At 41.0% G+C, this 15,776-nt stretch overlaps 1 protein-coding gene across 1 annotated transcript in view; it reads left to right on the plus strand.

The window, feature by feature from the left end:
* Nucleotides 1–3,483: 3,483 nt before the first annotated feature.
* Nucleotides 3,484–15,776, plus strand: part of FAM76A (family with sequence similarity 76 member A) — a 29,113-nt gene continuing 16,820 nt past the window's right edge. Inside the window, exons 1-5 of the mRNA XM_007935803.1 lie at nt 3,484–3,564; nt 4,906–4,970; nt 7,953–8,007; nt 8,747–8,899; nt 13,059–13,216. Of these exons, the coding sequence (XP_007933994.1) occupies nt 3,484–3,564; nt 4,906–4,970; nt 7,953–8,007; nt 8,747–8,899; nt 13,059–13,216 (512 nt within the window). The remainder of the gene's footprint in view (nt 3,565–4,905; nt 4,971–7,952; nt 8,008–8,746; nt 8,900–13,058; nt 13,217–15,776) is intronic.

Here is a 15,776-nt window from a genome sequence, read left to right on the forward strand (position 1 = left end):
GGTCTTCCTTATTCATTGTTCAGCTTTCACATGTGTATGAGGCTATTGAAAATATGATGGCTTAGGTCAAGTGTACCATAGTCTTCAATGTGACATCTTTGCTTTTTAAAAATTTATTTAGAATGTCATGAGACAAAGTGTATGTGAACTGCTCTATGGAAAATGAATTGGCTCTGTACACTTTCACTCAAATCACAATTTTTTTTTTAATAAAAGAATTTATTTAGAGGTCTTTTGCAGCAGATTTGCCCGATGCAATATGTCATTTGATTTCTTGATTGCTGCTTTGATGGGCATTGATTATGGATCCAAGTAAAATGAAATCCTTGTTAACTTCAATCTTTTCTCCCATTTATCATGATGTTGCTTAATGGTCCAGTTGTGAGGATTTTTGTTTTCTTTATGTTGAGGTGTAATCCATACCGAACAGTGAAATCTCTGATCTTCATCAATAAGTGCTTCAAGTCATCTTCACTTTCAACAAGCAAGGTTGTGTCATCTGCATATCTTAGTTGTTAATAAGTCTTCCTACAATCATGATACTGTGTTCTTCTTCATACAGTCCAAATTCTCAGCTCATTTGCTCAGCATACAGATTGAATAAGTATGGTGAATGGCTATAACTCTGATGCACACATTTCCTGATTTTTAAACCATGCAGTATCTATCCTCTTGTTCTGTTCTAACAACTTCCTCTTAATCTAAGTACAGGTTTGTCATGAGCACAAGTGTTCTGGAATTCCCATTCTTCCCAATGTTATCCATAATTTGTTATGATCCACACAGTTGAACGCCTTTGTATAGTCAATAAAACACAGATAAACATCTTTCTATTATCCTCTGCTTTTAGCCGAGATCCATTTGACATCAGCAATGATATCCATCATTCCATGTCCTCTTCTGTATCCAGCTTGAATTTCTGGCAGTTACTGTCAATATACTGCTACAATCATTTAAAAATTATTTTCAGTAAAATTTTCCTTGTGTGTCCAAAAGCCTCCTCATTGATCTCTCTGTGTTCACTATGGCTCCCTGCAGTCTATTCTCCTCATAGCAGCCAGACAAATCTTTTTAAAATATACATCCAATCAGGATACTTACTTGCTTAAAAACTTCCAATGTTTCTTTCCCATTGTACACTATATACTGTAGTTTGGAAAAAAAAAAAAAATCCACCTCCCTATCAGGGTCTACAGGCTCCATTCCTATAGCCCCTGTCAACTTCTCCACTCGCTGGTTCTCTTGCCTCCGGAAGAACCAGTCATACTAGGCTTCCCTCCATTCTTGAACATGCCAAACTCTATTCCATCTCAAGCTCTTCACCTTTTCCTTTGCCCAGAATATTCTTGGCTAAATTACATGTCTAAATCCTTCTTGACCTTCAGGTCTTGTTGCCTCCTCGGAGCAGTTTTTCCCTGCTCTTCTCTATCTTACCCTGTCCCTTATCCCAGCATTAGTCTCTATCTCTGCACTGTACATTTATAGTCCCTGTTTTTTTGCTCTCTTTTTGACTATACTGTCAGCTCTACAAGGGCAGAGATCAGGTCTGTTTTACACACCAGTGTATTCCCAGTGCGTAAACCAGAGCTTGGCAGATAAAATTTGGTGAATAAATGAATCAGTTAGCCATGCACTGAGTGAAGGGGATAGAGATGACTTAGATATAATCCTTCTCTTTCCTAAGGCCACTGTTTTTTTTTTTTTTTGGGGGGGGGAGTAAACATGCCAAAACTGGTAAGTGTTACAGTGGAGGTCAGAGGGAATAGGAATGCAGCGAGGCCATGAGTAGAAGGGAGGTTATGTACTGGTTTTGATTCTCACAATGACCCAGTTGTACAATTGAGGAGAGTGAGCTTCTGAGAAATTCAGTGACAGGTAATGGGTGGTGGTGTTAGTTGTTGTAAAGTCAATTCTGACTTTGGTGACCATGCGTTCGGAGCAGAACTGTTCCATAGGGGTTTCTAGGTTGTGTACCCTTTTGGAAACAGATTGTCAGGCCTTTCTTCTGAGGTGCCTCTGAGTGGGTTCAAACTGCCAATTTTTCAGCTAGTAGTCCAGTGCAGGGGCTTGGTGTTTTTTTTTTAAGTCCAGCGCTTAACCGTTTGTGCCACCCAGGGATTCCTCAGTGATAGGGGCAAAGTTATATATTTAGTAGATGTGGAGCAGTGATTGGAACCTCTGTTTTCTGACTCGAGTCTAAATCTATGATGAATATACATCTCTGGGGGACCCCCAAGGAGGAGGCTGGATTTGCGTTTCAAAGATAATAATTATTGTTGAGCTGGGACCAAGAAGCCGTAAGTACTCTCAACTGTAAAAAGCTCACGTTAAGGTAAAATTGCAATTAGTACTGTAGAGGCGGTTGGCAGAGCCAGAAGTAATCTAAGCCCAAGAGCAGTTACAGGGCAGGGACTTGGAAAGGTCAGCACTGCAGGAAGCTTAGCCAAAGCCTCAGTAAATTAGTAATTCGCCAGGCAGACCCTTGACGCGCCAAGCTAGGAGCCAAGGAGGCGCAGAAGAGCCAGGAGGGTGTGGCTTGCTTTCCGGGTGGCCAGGCCCTGCCGGGAAACTGCAGGTGGCTGAGGGAAGCTTAGGGTGCACCGGAGAAAAGAGGGTAGGGAGCGGGCCTCCGGCCAACTGCATACCACCCTACGGGGTACTCAGGTATGGAGGGCCTCGCCTTAATATCCATTCTTTCCTTTCTCGGGAGACTGCCATCTCTCTAGTACTCCTTTCCAGAAGCAAAAGGGTGCTCTCTGGGGCTCTGCCTTTCTCTTTGGAGGTCATGGGCCCTAGAATTCTCTCTCCTTTAGGGGTCTCAGAGAGAGGGGTCCCTCTAAATCGCCCCTTAGGATTTCTTCTTCTCCTTCGGGTGGGAGAGCTGGGCCGTCCTCGTCCTGTGCAGGTGCTGAAGGGTTTCTCTCACAGGGTCCCCACCATCTCGATGTGGTGACCGAGCTGTAGCACGACAGAACGCTGTGCTCGACCTCGTCGCTCCCCTCCCGCTCCCTGAGGGCAGCTCCATGGAAACCAAAACATTACAACGCCATAGAGGTCTCGCGAGATCCGCGTGTTCGCCAGCGGCCAGAGAGAGGAGGAGCGAGGGCGGGAACTCAGAGCCAAGTGGGAGGATTCCCGACGCTTCCGAGATCTCGGTCGCGAGACCGCCCTTCCAGGCGGTGCCCCCGCGTGACTGCGCTTTACATAATCGCGGCCGCGAGCGTCACAAGTGGCGTACTCCAGTTCAGACCCAATCAGAGTCCTCAAAAGCTCCGCGTTCCTCCCTGTTCGTGCTTGATCGATGTCGAAATGAACCAGTGAACCGACATCCACCGCCACCGCGCCCACCCTGGTCGGCCCGTGCCTGCCCGCTTGTCGCAACCTGCAGCCTGTCGCCGCTGCTGCCGCCGCCAGATTGTGTCTCAGACTGTCAGATAAAGCGGCGGGCTGCCGGGGGGGCGTTGAGCACAGCCCGAGCCGGACATGGCGGCGCTCTACGCCTGCACCAAGTGCCACCAGCGCTTCCCCTTCGAGGCGCTGTCTCAGGGGCAGCAGCTGTGCAAGGTGCGCGGGCTGGGGCGGCGGCCGGGAACTGGGGAAGCAGCAGGCGCGGCCCGGAGCTCCCGGCGGGTCCCCCTGGCTGGGTGTGGCAGGCCCGCCTAGCTGAGGAGCCGCGCCCGCCTAGCTAGGGACCAGCGGGGCACGTGGAGGTGTCCCGGGACCCATCCAGTCCCCCGCAGTCGGCGTGTCCCGGTGCTTAGCAACCGCGGGAGATTTTTCTCGGACCCCATGAGGTACAGGGAGGGGACACCTGGTCCCCTGCCTGTCCCTGACCAGCAGTACCGGCGGTCATTTTAGGGTGCCATCCCCTCTGCCGCGATCTTCCTGGTTACAGACTGAGAACCCCTCCCCCCCTGCCCCGCTGGGGACTGAACTCCAGTTGGTTGCTACCTGGGTTGACCGTCTCAAACTCGGGCGCCTTAAGGCACTCTGCAGCCAGTCGTAGATCGGAGGTGACAAGGCTTGTACAGAGAAGCTCCACAATTAAGCACATGAAGCAAAAGGGTGATTTTTCATTATCCAGTTGGTGGCCTTCAGCTCTCACCCTAAACGGCTGCATTTTTTATCCCTGAAGGTCTAAGTTCTCTTTTCCTATTAAGTTTGTTCTTTTCCAGTTTGAGTTAATGGAAGTGCTGTGAGGTGATAGTTAAAAGTCACTGAGCCATCTGGAGAGCGATGTTGAGATACCTCTCGTATTCCCGAGTTTGTGCGTCTTTCATACTTGTATGTCATTGTCGCTTCAGGTGTGACCTCCCTTTTTTATTGTTTACTAGATATGAGAGAATTCAAGTGCTTGAGTGTCTTTTTTTTGGGGGTGGGGCTTCCCCCCAAAATATGTATGTATGCATATATATACAAAATCTACATACATATATATGTATATTTAATTTCAAGGACATATGCAGTGTTTCGTTCTGCTGTGCATGGGGTCGCTATGAGTCGGAAACGACTCGACGGCACTTAACAACAACAACAACAACATGCATAAATACTAATTATTTTAATTTATCACTTTCATTTCATAAGTGAACCTGCTCAAAATCACAGTTGCCTAATTGGGACTACAAGGTTTGTTTCCCAGTCTGTGGCTTATTCAAGCATGCATTTGCTTTACAATTTATGATTAGTTCCATATAAATTCTTATTTAATGCCTGCATTACTACTGCATGATGGGCAGGGCAGTGTCAGTATTACAGAGAATAAAAATAAGTCCCAGAACGTTTTGTTTAAGTGACTCACTCAAAACACAATGACTATGCTAGGACCAGTCCCCAGGTCTTCTGCCTCCAAGTGAAGGCTGTTGCCATGTGTAACTGGCTTTTAAAATTCTCATTTCATTTCAGGAATGTCGGATTGCACACCCTGTTGTGAAGTGCACCTACTGCAGGACTGAGTACCAGCAGGAGAGGTATAGTTTTTGTTGACCATGAAAGTTGTCAATAGGCTTTTCTCACCTAAAATCTGCAGTCAGTTGCATTTTCATGTTGTTAGGTGCCCTGGAGTTGGTTCTGACTCATAGCGACCTCATGTATAATACAACAAAACACTGCCTGGTCCTGTGCCATCCTCACAATCCTTGCTATGTTTGAGCCCATTGTCACAGCCACTGTGTCAATTTTAATATGCAGATCTGTAATCAATTGCATTTCAATGTATGATCAATTACATTTTAATATGCAGCTCCTTAATCAATTATATTATAATACACAGATTCTGCAATTCTTATAATAGTACATTGAAAGATGTACTCAGTATATTATAATACACAATTTGTCCCTTAATTATTATCCATTGATTACTTAGGTTTTTTTTTTTTTTGTTACTTATTTTTCAGATCCTTGATCATTTTTTATTATAATCTTGGCAGTCAGAGATCAATCCTGCTACAGCTAAGCATTAGCTTCATGTTCTGGTATGTTGTATACACAGAGCTTGAAGTACTTATACATCAAAAGAAAATACTTTTGGAAATGTGACAGTCTGATAAAAGGGTTTGTTAGCCCTTGTTACATTTGAAATTCAGTTCCCTTCACGCTTTTTCCTGCATGACTCATTTTTAAAAAGTGTGAAAGGCACTTAGGTGTGAGTTAACACACATCTTTGGGGAACTTATTATAGCAAAGTGATTTATTGATATAGCAATTCCACTTCTGTGGAACTACATTTGTAGGCGATCCTGCTTTGAGCAGGTGAGTTTGGTAAGCTCACAGATAGACCTAGAAGCCTCATTTTAGTCAGTTTCATTTTCATTCTAGAAATATTTTTCTCGGTATCTTTGTTTGGATATTTTCAAGCAAAAAGTGGAAAGAATTGGCCAGTGAGCATCCATATACCCATTATTTAGATTCCACAATTTACATTTTACTATCCATCCATGCATCAATCCATCTTATTTTTGATTCATTTTAAAGTTGCAGACATTAGTATACTTCGTTCCTAAACACTTCTACAGCATATCATTAACTGTTGTGTGCTGTAGAGTCCGACCTGACTCATAGCAACTGCTCCTTGGGTTTCTGAGGCAGTATCACTACAGAAGTAGATTGCCCCATCTTCCTCCCGAGGACTGGCTGGTGGGTTTGAACTGCCAGCCATCTGGTTAGCAGTCAAGTGCCTTAGGCACTATGCTACCAGAGCTCCTGTATCATTAACTAGAATTCTGTATTTGTTTATGCTTTATTATTTAATAGGTAAAATTTGCATACAGCGAAATGCTGAAATCTTAAATACATCATTTGATAAGTATTAAAAAGTAGCATACAACTGTGTAAGGGCTGTATAGAAACAACATTAGTATCACCCCTTCAAATCCTCTCATACCCTATCGCAGTCAATCCCAACACCCTCATTTCGCTCAGGCAACCACTGTTCTAATTTTTGTTTCCATCATAGATTGGTTTCACCTATGTCCTATTGGTTCTAGGACTTCATATAAATGCAGTCATACAGAATACACTCTAATAGATTTATGTTTTAGCTTTTGGGTCTAAGATCCATCTTGAATTAATTTTTGTGTGCGAGGTAAGAGATGAACTTCAGGTCTTACTTAATACCATACACACAAATTCAAGATGGATTATAGAAAAACTTTTTCTTTGCATGTTTTCTAAGATGTCAGATGATTTGTACATATAGACATACCTTTCAAATCTTCAATAATAAATCTGTGTACAAACCAACCTGCCGTTCAACATCACAGAATCACTGCTGCTAATTCTTTTTCTAGACAGCAGGTTTTTTTCAGTGTACTATACTTCTTGTCCTGCCTTTTTAAAATGGCAGAAAATTGCCCTGGAAAATATTTTGCTTGAGTATCTTGATTTAATTGGTATGTTTTCTGTGTTGAGGTTGTTTTGTTGTTGTCTTTTTAAACTTTGTGGTCACTTTCATAGAGATTGTGTGGGGAAATAATCACAAATAGAGAATAGCCTGGATTAAAAAAAATTTTTTTTTGCATGATTTTATTTTTAGTCCTAGAGTGTTATTTAAACTACTCTTGTACATCAAGCGTGTCATTTGTACCTCCCTTTGTGAAGGGTTAAACTTTATTTGGAAATACTTGTTTCCCCAAGGCAGATTTATTAATTTAGACATTTAGGTATTATTGTGGCCTCTAGATCTTTACAAGGTAAAGAATGTCATTTAATTCTTTGAGAAATTGGGAATATTGACAAAATATTTGGTCATAGCTTCTATTTTCACGCTTCTGGGATGGTGGTGCCAACAGTTAACTTGCTCATCTGCTAACTAAAAGGTTGGAGAGGTTTGTGTCCACACAGAAGACAGGCTTGGTGTCTATTTTCAGCAAATTAGCCATTGAAAACTCTATGGACTGTAGTTCTACTCTGACATACGTGAGGTTGCCGTGAGTTAGAATTGACTCGACAGCAACTGGATTACTTAAAGACTAGAGCTTGGACAGGATAGGGTCAACATGGGTGGAATCTCTGAGTTTATATTCCAAACACATACACTTTTTTTCTCATACCAAATTGTTCAGCTATTCATCTGAATTGAGAACTTTTTTTCTCCTTTCCCCCTAGTACATTTCAGTCTAACATAATATTCTTATGAGGATCCTCTCTATAGCTGATAGTTTTATTTAGAGATACTTGGAGATGCCATACTCAGGAATAACTCACTCTCCATTTTAACCACAGCCCTATTTAAAAGCTCAATTTTATCTGAGATAATAAAATTAATATCCACATATTCTGTGGAAATGAATAATTAGGAGAGTCATTGGCCAGATAATCAAATTTCAATTGTCTCAACCGTATTTCACCTTAGCACATATTCTTTGGACTTAACGAGGGACCAGTTTTCAGATGTTCTAAATAAAACAACTTTGTCCTTACAAAAAGCCTTATGTCTCTCTCTTCCTTAACAGTAAAACCAATACAATATGCAAGAAATGTGCTCAGAATGTGCAGTTGTACGGAACGGTGAGTAGGGTTGCCCTGTACCTAACAGTGAGTACTTGGATCTCTTGAACATTAAATTTCTGTGGGCTATTAATGTAATTACAATACATTTATTAGAAGAACAAGTTGTGTGTAAATAGTTTCTCAGAAAATTTTATCCACTGTTAAAGGACATAGCTAATATGTAATGTTAAGGAGTTGTGTGTTTATGGTCATTCTGCCAGGATTATGATTTGAATTTTCCTTGAGAGGCTTTAGTGACCAGTATGGAAAGAGGAGGGGAAAGATTAATCCTCTGACTTGGCCTCTTTGTTTGGTAACAGTTGACTATTCATTTTGTTGAATGATTTTTTTTTTCCTCTTAGTGTTATGGTTCAGTATACTGTGTCCTTGTAGACATTCTCCCAACATGTTTGTACACTGATAACGCCCAAGAGGCCTTTTCAGAAGCACTTGCTGGTTTCACCAAAGAGCTGGCTCTATTGAATTTCTCATAAAAGTCCCAGCATACACACAAGTGGGTTTTTGTTATTTGTTCATTTATTTATTTTAAAATCAATAGCCCTGTGCAGAAAAATACTTCATAGAGTTTCAGGAACTGCATGCACTTCATTTGACCAGTGTGAAAGCAAATTTATGAAGATCAGAATATATTTTTATTATGACTAAGGGACTGTATAATAATAATCATTGCTTTAAAAATGCTGTGGTATTTTATAATGTACTTACTTGGCCTATTTTTTTCCCCCCTCTCTTTAAGCCCAAACCTTGTCAGTATTGCAACATAATTGCAGCATTTATTGGCAATAAATGCCAGCGCTGTACAAATTCAGAGAAGAAGTATGGACCACCATATTCTTGTGAACAGTGCAAGCAGCAGTGTGCATTTGACAGGAAGGATGATAGAAAGAAGGTAAATCCCTGTGTTTTTTATTTTTTTCCTTCAGCAAAATTAAGGTGGACCAAGCATGTTAAAAGGGCATAATTGAGAAAGAATTTGCCGTTACTATCCAAGTTCAGTTACTGACCTTGAAGAAGATACTCAGCCTCTGCTTTCTTTATTTATCAAATGGGGGGGGCATTATTTCATCGCTTAGTATTTCACAAGAACCTAAATTACACTGATCGCTATCCCATATATAAGTGAATTCATATTAGTAAAATTCTGTGGAACTCTAAAAGAGAGATTATGACTTCAACAAGGTATTATTATAATGGTATTACCAGTTTTACTATTGGCCCTTTAAATATTTCTATCTGTTGAAGTTAAAGACCACTGGAAGATGACACAGAGGGAAGCTTTGTGTGGTGGTGGTACCTTGGTGGAATCAGAATGGTGTAGAGTTTGGTTACATAACTCTCTTGCTTAAAATCCTCTTCCGTTGGCTTCTAGTTGCATGTAGAGTAAAATCCAAACTCCTTCCATGGCCTGCAAGATCCATACCTGCCTCTCAGTCTCGTCTTCCATCCTGTTTCCCATCTTTCACCTTGTTCCAGCCACACCAGCCTTCTTTCCATCCCTCAGACATGCCAGTCTCATTCCTGCATTTGTACTGGCTGTCCTTCAGCTTGACACACTTTTTTCAAGAGTTTCATGATTGACTTCTTGTGTCAGGTATCAATTCAGATGCTACCTGCTCACAGATACCTTCTCTGACCCCCTTAGTAACACTATCACGTCACCCTGTTGTACTTTCTTCATAAGACAATGAGAAATTACCTTTTTTTTTTTCTTACATGTTTGTCCACCTCACTAGAATGTGAGCTGTCTGTCTCTCTTGGTCTCTATGTGTGGCCTGGCACATAGTAAGTGCTCAGTAAACACTCGTTGAGTCAAAGCACGCAGTTCAGAAACTTTTGTCAATTCTTAGGCTCTTCACTGACTCTTACTAACCAAATTCATTAATTTACAATGGGAGGCTATACATTTTCAGTGACTAGGATACTCCTGCCTGCCAACCAGGGCCCCTAAATCAAGATATTAGAGAAGCTGAATTAGTAACCAGGAGGTAGCATATAATAATAGAGCACAAACTTTGCAGTTCCACAACTCCAGGTCCCTTCCCGTTCCTAGGGTTAGCTGGATGATCGTAGGCAAATTTCTTAATCTTGTTTTGTATTAATTTTCTCATCTTTCCAATGGTAATAATAATAACTACTTTACAGGGACATTTAATTGAGATAAGTATATAAAACACTTAATTTGGAACCTGGCACATATTTACATAAAGGGGATCAGTATACATATCAAATGTATACCTGTATTATTATTTATTGGGCTAGTTTTTATTGATCTGGTTACATAGAATTCATTTTCTGTTTTCTTAGTCACAATTCTGTTTTATGAGTTTAGATACATTTACATATCCTTAGTTTTCCTTAATCAAATGTTGATAATTTTAAGAAAGGCAGGCTAAATTTAGGGATTAAAAGTGGGTGATTTAGACTCAGAATGTCTTGGTTGAAATCTTGGTTCTGTCACTTACTCCATGTGTGACTTTGGGCAAGTTAATCTATGAGTGCCTCAGTTTCCTCATCTGTAAATGGAGATGAGCAGAAAGTTATGAAGGATTATATATAAAGTTCTTAGAGTAGAATCTGGTACATGACAAGTACTCAATCAGTGCTGGCTGTGATTGTTTTTGATCATTCTCATAGGGTAGCCGTGAATTTTTTAAAGTTTATGTCTTGATAAGTGAAGTTTGGAAGAGATCTAAAATAAAGCGTACTATGGTTCTGTGTGTGATTTTTAAATATAATGCTCTCTTTTAGTGGAATTACCTTGTTTTCAAACTCTGCTTTAGTGAAAGCTCTTTCCTCAGCAAGGCCTTCTGTAGTGTTTTTTTATTTTTTTATTTTTATTTTTGCAGTGTTTCCTCCCCTCCCCTCCTACCCTTTATAGTGTTTTGAAATCAGGCCTTCAAGTCATATTTCATAACTGTGAAATGAACCAAATTGAAATCTAGTCTCAAAGTACATTTATATGTTTATTAACAATTGTTGTCTATAACTAGGCACTGTTCTCCGAAAAACAAACAAACAAAAAAACACCTCATTGCCATTTAGTTGATTCTGACTCATAGTGACCCCCATTGGGTTTCTGAGGCAGTAAATCTTTATGGCAGTAGATTGCGCTGTCTTCCTTATGTGAAGCAGCTAGTTGGTTTGATCCACCAACCTTCTCGTTAGCAGTCAAATGCTTTAGGCACTGCACCGCCAGAGCTCATTAGGCACTGTTCCAGGAATAGTATATACACTAATGAATTAGACAGACAAGATCTTGCTCTGACAGAGCTTATATTTGTGTATATGAGAGAGAGATGGATAAGAACAAACAAGGAAATAAACAAATGGACGTAGGTTTTTTAATGTAAGTTCTATAGAGAAAATAAGATATGTAATAAAGGGTGACTGGGAGAGGAGCCCGGGTGGTGCAAATGGTTTACTGTCGGCTGCTAACCTAGAAGGTAGCAGTTGGAACCCATCCAGCAGCTTCACTTCTGTAAAGATCACAGCCAAGAAAACCACCCCTTGGAGCAGTTCTACTCTGTAACACATGGGGTCACCATGAGGCGGGGACCAACTCAACAGTAGCTAATGACAGAAACATGAATATACTTCAAGATCTCTTAAAGGAATGAGTGGGTAGACCAGTGTAGATTGGGCAGTCAGGAGGACCTCTGAGGCAATAACATTTGAGCTGAAACAAGAATGATGGGAAAGTAGCAGCCATGGGACACTCTAGAAGGCAAAGATTCCAGGAGGAGGCCCAGCTGTGAAAAGATCCTGCGGTGGGAATGAGCTTGCCACATGAGAAGAACAGAAGGAAACAGAGTGAACAAGGGGGAGAGAAAGGCGATGACATTTTAGAGGCAGGGAGGAGCTACATTTAAGTCAGCATAGACAGCGGTAAAAAGTTTGGATTTTATACCAGATACTGTGAGAAACCATTGGGTTTTAGAGGGAGGAGGGACATCATCAGATTGATATTTAAGAAGCCCTCTGTGGTGGCTGTATGGCCATGAGCCTGAGAGTGGACTGGGGAGATCATCTGGGGGCTCTTGCAGTAGTGAAAGATGAGAATGGCTTCACTGGGATGGATGCAGTGGAGTTGGAAAGAAGTGAATAGACTCAGACTGATGGACTTGCTGCTCGGATGAGGCAAAGAGGCTTTTGTTGACAAGTAAGATAAACAATTAGAAAAATAATGATGTGGCCTACCCACATTTGAGATGGAGCATTAGATCTAATTTCAGGAATAAATGAAAACTATAAAATTCCCTAAAATACCAGCATGTTCCCTCTCCTACAAGGGTAATTCCAGCCAGCCCTGCTGCCTCCTCTCCAGCTTTAGCTGCCCTACAAATGGTTTTACCAATTCAGGGGGTTGTGGAAGCTACACTCTGCTTTCCTAGCCTTACACCTGGTCCCTGGTACAGAGCTGCTTCTGCACAAACAAGTTGACTCTTTCTGATTCAATGAAGTGCCATGGTAGGCCACCATCTGGTCTGGGCCCCTGGAAGCTACTCACCCATTGGTCTTTCTCTGGGGTTATTCTTTCCATCTGAGAGAAAGTATCCAGCAAACCATTTTGTGAACCATTTACAAGGAATTCCAACTGAAATACAGATTTTACATTTCATCTTCAGCTTCTCTTGTCCCTATTGAGTTTGTCTTAATGAGCACCATGGAGATGTTTGTGTCTTCTGAAATTCTTGTGGGAACTTTGCTCTGGGCTGTGTTTGCTAAGTCAGAAGAAAACAAAACAAAAATACACAAAATTAGCAGCTGCTATTTATTAAGTATCTTTTAATGTGCCTGGCATCCTGCTGATTGCTTTACTGACATTATATCACAAAATCCTTGCAATAGCCCTGGAAAGTAGATGCTATTATTAGCTCTCATTTTATAGACAAGGAAAACAGCCTGAGAGAACTCAAGTGGCTTGCCTAAGGTGGCACAGTGCATAAGTGGCAGTGCAGGTACTCAGTCCAGGGGCTCTTGCCTCCGGTGCCCACGTCTTAGCTGCTGCACTGTATTCCCTCTTTTATCTTTCTCTCCTGGTCTTTCAGGTGGATGGGAAATTGCTGTGTTGGCTTTGTACACTTTCATACAAACGGGTCCTGCAGAAGACCAAAGAGCAGAGGAAGCATCTGAGCAGCTCTTCCCGTGCTGGCCACCAAGAGAAGGAGCAGTACAGTCGACTGAGTAGTGGTGGCCATTACAACAGGTAACCCCAAGGTGCATTAGACAAGAGTAGAGGTGCTGACAGATCAGATATACTGCTCTTACAATCAGTCATAGAAAATGCTATTTTGTATAAATTTTCCTATTATTTTCTCTTTAGTCATTAGCCTATATGGGGAATTTGTCTTATTTTAAATTTATGTTTCTTTAAAGGACTATGGAGACTCCTGAATTTGTTCTGTGTCCTAAAGGCTTATGGAATTTACGCCACTTTACATGTAGTGTTTTCCTTACTTTTAGGGTAGATTATCTCAATAGAAGCTTAGACATTTTACTAAATGAAGGGAAAAAAGCTTTTTTTGTGCTTATTTGGCCAGGAATGTTGATAGATGTACTAGGTTTGTCCTTGCAGGATCCAGTCAAAAAGATCTCCTTTCACTGTTGTTTTAAGCTTCCTTTCAGAGTATCTGCAGTGTTGTTACGAGTTTTGGCTCTGGAATGAATCCTTACCTGCTAAATTCCTATGTTGGACAAGTTTTCTTATTTGTAAAATGGGAGAAATAATCTCATGTGGTTGTTAGGAATATAAATGACATAGTAGTCATGTGCTACGTGACATCCATTGGGCAATGTCTGTGGTCCCATAACGTTATAATAAAAAACCAAAAACCAGACTCACTGCCATTGAGTTGGATCCAGCTCATAGAGACCCCTCCTTGGGTTTCCCTTGGGTTTCCAAGGCAGTATCACCACGGAAGTAGCTTGCCTTGTCTTTGTTATAATAGAGCTTAGAAATCCTGATCGGAGAATGGGAGGTAGTGAAGGCAACAGCTTCCTGTATGCAACACGAGTATCTCATGTCTCTTGTATACATAGTGATTGTGCTGCCAGGCGTATAATGGTATGCTACATATATAAACTATAAGCTATAATGCATATGTCTTGATAGTCATAATAAACACCTATGTTTCTGGCTTATGTATGTACTGTACTATACTTTCTCTCTAAAAAGTTTACCTTGTAACAGCGTGTGCTTCAATGCAGCATCCAACCTTGTGTATCATGTGTCTCTTGAATGTTATAGCATTATCTCTCTTGAAAATACTACCATGAAGTGCATCATGGTTCCCAAATACAGCAAAACCAGTGCTAGTGATAGTAGCAGCAAGAGACAAAGGAGAAGTATCAATTTAGAAGTGACACAAAAGGTTATTAAACAACAGAAAAGTAGAAAATCAGGGAATTGTTACTGCTTATGATTTAGGCATGTTGCACTCAGTAATCATGATGATCCTCAAAAACAAAGAAAAAATTCTCCAAGCTGTTAAACGATGGGCTTCACTGAAAGCTACAAGGCTAACAAAAATGAAAGAAATTGCTAATGATGTAGATTGAGGACCATGGATTGAGGACCAAGCACAAAAGCTAATCTCTCTCAGTGTGTTGACAATCACTGCTTAGGCACAAAGCTTATTTGAGATACTTAAAGAAAAACAGGACCAGAGTATGATACTATGGTCACACAACATCCAAATCATATAATGTCCTATTTCATAGAATGTATTGTGGAGACTAAGTGACATATGATGACTATACATGCATAGTGATTAGTTTTATAACTAGCATATAGGAAGTATTCAATATATTTAAAAATTTTTAAATTACTATTATGGTTTTGTTGTTTATTCTAGAAATGTTATTAAGTACCTTCCTGTCTAGGGACTCTGCTGGGAATGCATAGATGAATAAAACAGTCATGCTGCTCTCCAGGAGCATGCAGTATAGTGGGGAAGACAGACCTGCAATCAGATCATTGCAGAATTATGTGGTGAGCACCACAGTGTGAATATGTCAAGATACAGACATGAGAGGCAGTAGTAATTAACTGCCTTGGAAGTCAGGCAAGGAAGGCTTGGAGAAGGGCTAATATTGGAATTGGATCTTAGGATGAGTCAGAATCAACAGATAAGGAATGGAGCAGAGGCATCCTAGTCTGAGGGAATAGCAAAGCACAGGAGGCATGAACCCACACAGAACCCCGGAGAACTGCAAGTCCTTTTATGTTGCTGGAGCTTATGGTTAGGAGCTGGGGAATGGCAAGAGATGAGAACCTGCAGAGCAGGTAAGGAGTGTGAATTTGATCCCAGAGTCAGTGGGAAGCCACTGAAGGGATTTATGCAAAAGAAGAACCAAATATGCATTAAAGAAAAGTTAACCCAAACTAGTATTGGAGAATGCATTGGAGAAAAAAAGAAGTAGGGGCTAATTGAGAAGGTTTAATAAGACTCCAGGTAAGAGATGATTAAAATAGGAACTTCAACTGTGAGGCAGTGGCAGTAAAGATGAAAATGGGAAGAGGCAGGCTTAGGAATATACTTTGGAGAGAGAGTTACGAGAAACTTAATATAATTTGGTGAACAGATAGATGGGCTAGAGCTGAGTGAGCCAAGGATAATTCCCTAGTAATTACCTACTAATCCTCAGTACATCTCTGATAGTTAAGGTGGTATGTCAACTTGGCTGGGCCTGGTTGAGTGGCTGGGCAGCTGGATGTAGTATTCCCCATGATGAGACTGGTAATCAACTCCATGGTGGAATCTACT

Source organism: Orycteropus afer, unplaced genomic scaffold (assembly GCF_000298275.1).
Source record: "Orycteropus afer afer isolate SDZICR_OR568_19922 unplaced genomic scaffold, OryAfe1.0 scaffold00031, whole genome shotgun sequence".
In the NCBI taxonomy this organism is placed as follows: Eukaryota; Metazoa; Chordata; class Mammalia; order Tubulidentata; family Orycteropodidae; genus Orycteropus; species Orycteropus afer.